Source organism: Haplochromis burtoni, unplaced genomic scaffold, assembly GCF_018398535.1.
Source record: "Haplochromis burtoni strain Fernald_Lab_line unplaced genomic scaffold, NCSU_Asbu1 Contig_195, whole genome shotgun sequence".
Classification (NCBI taxonomy): Eukaryota; Metazoa; Chordata; class Actinopteri; order Cichliformes; family Cichlidae; genus Haplochromis; species Haplochromis burtoni.
In genome coordinates, this window is record NW_024582556.1 from 697533 (window position 1) to 705115 (window position 7583).

Sequence of the window (7583 nt, forward strand, 5' to 3'; positions counted from 1 at the left end):
CTCCCTCCCTCCCTCTCCCTTCTGCCTCTTTGCTGTGGCCAAAGGACGGGTAAGGAGGCTGGAGTATGTGGATGGCTCTTCCAGCGCAAGAGAGCCACTCGTCTTTGCCTCATGCCGTGGCAAAGCAGACCACAGAGGTGAGAACGGGAGCGTGTGGGCGTGGGTATAGCATCGTCGTGTGTGTGTTTTGTTTTGTTTTGGCAGGTGTTGATCAGTGGAGCTGAATGAGAATAGGGCTATAGGTGAGAGAGAATGAATGAGAAAGAGATTCAAGAGAAAATGAGGGCAGGTTAATTACATCTAAAAGGCTTTGCTGAGTTTTTTTCCTCTGTAAGATGTATATAAGGATAGTGGTGCCTGTGTCATTTTCATGGGATGGCTGAGAGTGGATTTGTTTTATTCCAGTTTCTCTTGAGTCGTTGCCCTGGCTTCTTTGTATGTTGCTTTACACAGTTAAGGTTAGCAATAATGGTGTAAACACTGACCTCTCTGCCAGCTTTCTCTGTGTTTCTGGCCAGAGGGCTACCCTTGGGCTAAACAGATTTCACGAGGCATCTTCCATCCTGGTTGCCAGGCACCTCTCAGCTTCCCGTTTCCAATGGCAACTGCTAGGTGGTTTGATGAATAGAACTGGACATTCGGTGTGTCCTCATGTTACTCCAGATTGGATCGCAGTGCACTGCTGACTAAATGCAAAGTTTTCCCTCCTCCCCCCTCGCTGCAATACACATCCTGCCCAAATATTCAGCAGATGCCCAAGCTGTGAAAAAAGTACCAACAAAGGCTACACTAAGGAAGGTTGTAACTGGGGCACCTTCCAAAACAAAAACAAAACAAAACAAAAAGCAGACAAAAAAAAAAGACCACACTTGATTCTCAGAACTGACCCTTTTCCTCTCAGGGTTTGACTTGTGTTTTGTACACAATTTGTTTGTCTTTAAGAGTGATGTAGTGTCTTTAAAGCGTGAGAGTGAGCCAGAAAGAGAACGACTGAGTGGACTGAATGTGATGTCTAAATGAAAAGATGTTTGCGTGGAGGAGTGAGCTGTTCCTGTAATCCATGATGTCCTGTCATCCTGTTTATATGCCTACTCAATATGCATGTTACTCAGCTGATAACAGCACACAGATGAGGTGCGAGAATGAACGAATGTATCGCTCGTCCGGGTAAAGCGCAGAGACGCGAAAACTGTTTACTTGCTGAAGTAAGCATGGACCTTAAAGGAGCAGGGGTTGGAGGTCAGAGCATAGGGGAGCCTTAAACAGTGATAAATGAATGCTGCACATGGCCTTTGTCAGCCAGTCTCTAGGAACGACAGTGGAGGCAGAGCCGAGGCACTCCTTCTTTCTGCTCCAGAGTCGACGCCGAGCTCATTGAAATTCACAACCCGTCTCTTAACCGAGAGCACCTGGCAGGCGTGAGCACGGGCAAACTCACAACCTCACACAACCTCTCGCTGCTGCTGCGTCAACCCGGGGACTGGAAAGCCACTGTCTGTGCATCCGTAATCAGTGCAGCTGGGGCTGCGCTGACCTGTGGATGCATACATTTCTTGCAGTCCACTGCCTGATGCTGCTGGGTGGGAAGCTCTAAAAGGGAGCTGTGCTCAATCTGCAGCATCGGTTTGTCGGTGGCTTCATTTGGCCCGCTGTGTTTTTTCATGCTTGTTAATCCCTGTGTCCCGAATGTGTGTATGCTCCAGACCTCCACGTGGAGCCACAGCCTGGCTCCTCCCTCTCTAACCAGGAACTAATGACCAGACTATGCTTCTTATTGGGAGAAACAACGCCCGGTACTGCTAGCTCTCCTATGGAGGACAGGAGGGAAAAGAAGGTAAGGCCACATATTGATTAACTGGCCCCATACTGCCATGGCATAGAAAAGGAGAATGGATGGTGTAAAAGAAAAACAACGATTGCCCTCACAATCTTCTTTAAACATTTGAATCAAGCTTATTAAAGATAATTAGACTGCATTTTAAAATGCAGCTGCACAGAACTCATTGTGTACTGTGTGAGTGTGTGCTTTGAGCACTCAAATCACTCTGTATGTATTTTGCATCATTATTAATTGCTTTGCCATGTGTCCGCATGGCTTTTACACTCAGTACCTGATTAGTTTAAGCTCTGTGTATAAAGAGTTATTGTTTGTGCGAATGTCTTTCGATCTTTTTGCCTTTGCATGCTTCAGCCATGGCCCATTTTCGCAGCCTCATTCCACCACCTGAGCTCCAGATTCAGTCAGTTTCACAGAGATAGCAAAGCTCATATGAGGAATGTGGGTTGTCCTGGCTAAGATAGATGAGGCTTTGGTATAAAGGGAATAACAGTGAGCTGTTTAAACTCTGCTGCCTTGTCTCCATACATTCTCTGTGTTGCAGAAAGGTTGCATCAGTAATGAAGAGACCTGAAATGCACGTGATCAAATGAAAGGATAAAAGACTCCTTTTTGTTTTTTGTGCCCGTCTGTTAAAAAAATGTGAATTCAAACATTTTTCAATTCTCGCTCCCTTAATTGGTAAATGCTATGAATTTTTATATGATGTAGACATGTATTTTTAAAGACCAGTGGAGAAACTCAATAGATTAAAAGCATTCATTAAAATGTACGAGCTAGAACCAAGACCCCTTTGACAACCTAAAGAAAAACGTCACAGTCTTTCTTATATAATGTAACTCACCGCAGTGCTGCTGTAGTGATGTGCACTTGCTATTATGTGTGCATATGTGTTTTCTGTTCTCTCAAAAGGTGAGTTTAAAAGTTGAAGGCTTTTTTATTGATGGGTATGATAGAAGATTTGTTTTCATTACTGCATCCATTTTTTCCAGCCTGGCCCTTAGCTTTGTAATTTTTTTGCACTATTAACCCCTTAATGTCCAATGTATCATATTTTATACATTTTATACAGTTTTTCTTACTTCTGCATCATAAATATGATTTTTTTTTCCTAACAGGAAAATTTAAATTCCACAATATGTTTTTAAATGATAAACTGCAGAAAAATGCTGAATGTAACAAATATATAACAAATTAAAACTCCTATATTTAAGGTTTAATTAACACTCAATTTATAAATTTAAATAAAATAGAAATTTCTGGCAAGTATTTCATGTTGCAGGCTTTAAAGGGTTAAATACTTACTTCCCGTGTTATAGTTATTGCATTGGCAAGTATGCGAAGTCAGGTCTGAGTATCTTGAATTTACTCATCAGAGGTGACTTAAAAAAAGTTGCGTGTTCGAAAAGCGAGTATAATACTTGCCTTTTTCGATTTCCCTACTTAAAATTTAGGTGTGCTGTTTTAATCAGTAACATCGTTTAGACTGATGGCGTGATTTCTTTTTTGCACTTTTTTTGTCTTTCCTCTGTGTGGTACATCGCAAAAAACCCCAGAGCGTGGTAAATTCTGAATGTCTGCAGTGATTGATTTTAGTTTTGACGACAGCCAGTCATCTTTAGAAAAAAGAAAAACTGGGAAATGACAGCAAGGATGAAAATAACTGGAATTATCTTTTCAATTCCCATCTGCATGCACGCTCAAACATATTCACTCACTATTGCAAATAACGCTGCGCAAGAAGGCCAACAGTGTCACGAGGAGTGAAGTGCTGTTAAAAGGTTTGAAATTGGCACTGCTAATTTACTCCACTTTCAACATAGAGGAATTTCACTTAAACATGCTCAAATATTGTTCCACAGAGCCTTTTTTCCACCTTTATTTATGGCTTAACTTTTTCTAACCCTTTCTCTTCTCTGGTTTTTTTTCCCCAGTATGATTCCTCTGCTCAGGGGGGGAGTCCCAGCTCCACCCTGACCTGCAGCACAGCCTCACCCTGCTCAGAGAGCCCCTCGTCCACCCTGAGCACCAGTGCGGGAGGCCAGTCTTTGCCCCAGCCTTTACCTTTACCTTCTCCCCACTGTGGCTCTAGCAGCAGTCCCAGTGGAACCCTCTCTAGCCCTGCATCCAGCCCAGCCCCTTGCCCTCCTTGTGGACTCATGACTGGGAGCAGTCCAGGGCCTCCATCTCAAAGCCCCACCTCAACGTTGGAGAGCAAGGATAGTGGAATTATAGGTGAGATCTGCTGCTGCTCTGTGTCTCCAGATGGTATCTGTTCATATTACAGGACTTCAAATTGTGGGTTTTTTTTCTTCTTCTTCTTCTTTTTTTTTTACACATAGTGACGCACGTCCAACACAGATGCCTAGTCGTGCATCATCAGAAGTTTAAAAAAAACCAAATGGTTAGCTAAACAAACATGGGCTATAATATGGAATCGGGAAATCAAATATGACTCTCCTGGTGTTTGCCACACCTTCCTACACTCTCAAAGTTAGGGAGATGCAACATCACTATCTATGTAAAATGTGCACCTCTACCCCACAGCCAGTTTCTCTGTTTGTCTGTGCCACTTCAGCCTTCAGGCTTCAGCTCCCTCCTGTCAAAACTGGGACACTGCTGTCTTTGTTGCTTACGGGTCTGATTCTCCCAAAATAGGACACTTTTTTTCTCTTTAAATAGAGTTTGTATTTATAGTTGAACACAAAAAGGTAGAGGGCTCATCAAGTACAATGAAACTTATTGATTGATGACTTGTGAGTAAAACAAAAAAGGGTGTATTTCATTGTAGATTGAATAAATGTGTTTTTGATGATGTTGAAGCTATTGCTTAACTTTTTGTCTTTAGTCATTTATGAGGATGTGCATATAAGCAGTGACATGCCAGATGTTGTTGTTTTTTTTTTTTCTTTTCTTGGCTCTGTTAACCATATTTTTCTTTCCGCTGCACAGCAACAATCACTAGTTCTTCTGAGAATGAGGAGCGCAGCACCTCCACTGAGGGTCTGGGTAAGGACGAAGGCCCAGAGGGAAGTGGTGGCGTAATGGGCCATACAAATGAGGACCGCCATCCCAGGCCAACCAGGGACAATCTCACAACCCAGCCAGATGAGGCCTTACCTAGAATGGACATCATGGAGCCCAGAACTCCACCAGCACCGAAACGGCCCCTCCCACAGCACCATTTGCACAGCACCTCCTCTCTTGCGCTGCCCCGTCCAAACTCAGTAGCAGGTACCCAGGTTCTCGTTCTTTCTTATTCTGCGAATTAAGAATCGGTTATGACTTTGAGAGAGATTTGGGATTGTGCACCTTCTCAGCTGCTGATGGATTAATACGTTTCATATCTCCCAGTTTCATATGAAGCTGGCTGTCTATGAGCCAAGCTAAGGGAATCTTAAGGGAATACAGTTTGGCTAATTACTGCGTATTTCCTAGGGTCTTGCTGTCACCTCTAAGTTGTTAGTCAACCAACAAACATTCCAGGAAGTTAATTTTCCCGGCCAAGAAATAGTCCCACTCATTACCCCCAACACGCAAAAGCAAAAAAAGCAAAAAAAGCAAAAAAAAAGCAAAACGTGCCATTTTTACACCTCCATTCTTGCACACATTAAACAAATGATTCATAATTAGTGAGCTAGTGAGTGAGTTGTTAAAAGATGCCATTATACTGTAGATGAAGTGGGCTAATGAGAGTATGAATATGGCAGCTGTGACCCGAGTGATTAATTAATGGACTGATTAATATTGACTGAATAGCAAATTGATTAAGTTGATTGTTAACTTGATACTCTCAAACTGTTCATGCAATGCAGTAGAAGGATAATTTAGAAAAGTGCCTGCGATGCAGAACTGAACTTCACTGCACCGTGTGCTGGTGCTCCACTTACCACGGAGGCTGGATACACACAGTGAGCAGTACCAGTTAAAAGTCCTGGGAGGCCTCTAGTTGTCATAAAAATACCCCCTCTACAGTCACGATCTTTGCTAATGCATGAGGCTCTTTTTCTTCCTTTAGATGTCAGTTCATTTGTAGTGGGAGCAAAAGAAGAGATTCCCTAAGGAGTGGATTCACAGTAACGCCTGCCAGTTTCTTCTGTCAGCTGGTGCTTTCATTTAGACACTCTTGATGAAATTCAGTATCAAGATGAAACAAGCTGCATGTAGCGGTTAGGATTTTACTTCATCTTCATGAACGATTAGACATAGAGGAGCAGGATGAATATATTTATATATGATATACATAATAAGACAAGAAAAAATGAAATCTAAAACTTAAAATTTAGGTGTTTAACGTATTAGTGTCAGGCATTAGTGTCAAACTGTAGACAGATGCAACTTGTGATAAAGATAAACTTGTGCTCCGGTTAGATTCAGATAAAAACATTGAGTTGCATTTTGCATTTACCCACAAGTCATTTTTATGGAAATGTTCCTCACAGCTTTATTATTAACCACCAGTTATACATGAATCCATATTTACATGATAGCATCACACAGTTGCTTCAGATTTGTTGGCTGCACGTCCATGATGCGAATGCCCTGTTCCACCAAATCCCACAGGTGCTCTATTGGAGTGAGATCTGTTGACTGTGGAGGCCATTTGAGTCCAGTGAACTCACTCTTATGTTCAAGAAACCAGTTGGAGATGATTGAAGCTTTGTAACATGGCTTGCTATCCTGCTGGAAGCAGCCATCATCAGATGGGCACACTACGGTCATAAAGGGATGAACATGCTCGACAACAACACTCAGATAGGCTGTGGTGCTGAAGGATGGTACTAAGGGGCCCAAACTGTGTCAGAAAAATATCACCCACACCCTTTCACCACCATCAACAGCAGCTTGACCCCTTAACAAGGAAGGATTCAGGCTTTGTGCCTATGCCAAATTGTGACCCTGGCTTCTGAATGGCTTCTATGGTGGTAGCAGTAATCAGAACTCATCAGACCACGCAACATTTTTATAATCTTCTATTGTCCAATTTTGGTTAGTCTGTGTGACTTTATTTCTCTCTATTATTGTAGGGTCTTTACATTACAATATAAAGAACCTTGCGATGACTGTTGGTGTGGTTTGGCTTTATATAAATAAAGTTGTAGCCTCAGTTCTGTTCTTAGCTGACCAGAGTAGCACCTGGTGTGGCCTTCTGCTGCAGTGTTGTGCATTAAGATATGCTCTTCTGCATACCTTGGTTGCCACATGTAGAGGCACTTAAATCACTTTTCTTACTCATTCTCATGGTCAATTTAAACTTCAGCAGGTCATCTTGACCACATCTACGTGTTTACATGCCCCCACTTGCTGCCATGTGATTGGCTAATTAGATTTGTGTCTAAACAAGCAGTTGAACAGGTGTACCTAACAAAGTAGCTGGAGAATGTGTAGATTTGAAGAAGTATAATAGCTAAGAAATTAACAAAGTTGCCAGTGTTGTAGCATGAGCATAAATGTATGCAGCTCTCTTTCCTTTTAGAGAACACTCTTACATGGATCTTGCTACTTTATGATGTTGAAGGTCAATCAATTCAGACAAGAGACTCCCAGAAAACAGCTAGAAGCATCAAACTTTAGATCATGGGTTGGATTATATCCACAACTGGTTATAAATTTGTCCTCATCGCATCACAGAGTTTACTGTAAACATCCATTCTGTGAAACTGTAGAGAAGTGTGTGTGTGTGTGTGTGTGTGTGTGTGTGTGTGTGTGTGTGTGTGTGTGTGTGTGTGTGTGTGTGTGTGTGTGT

The 7583-nt window shown here is 42.3% G+C and overlaps 1 protein-coding gene across 1 annotated transcript in view; it reads left to right on the top strand.

Moving 5' to 3' along the window:
* LOC102291763 (protein TANC1) overlaps positions 1 to 7583 on the top strand; it is a 45934-nt gene that overhangs the window by 5090 nt on the left and 33261 nt on the right. The window contains exons 4-7 of the mRNA XM_005935270.3: positions 45 to 137; positions 1704 to 1834; positions 3772 to 4072; positions 4790 to 5071. Coding sequence (XP_005935332.1) covers positions 45 to 137; positions 1704 to 1834; positions 3772 to 4072; positions 4790 to 5071 — 807 coding nt within the window. The remainder of the gene's footprint in view (positions 1 to 44; positions 138 to 1703; positions 1835 to 3771; positions 4073 to 4789; positions 5072 to 7583) is intronic.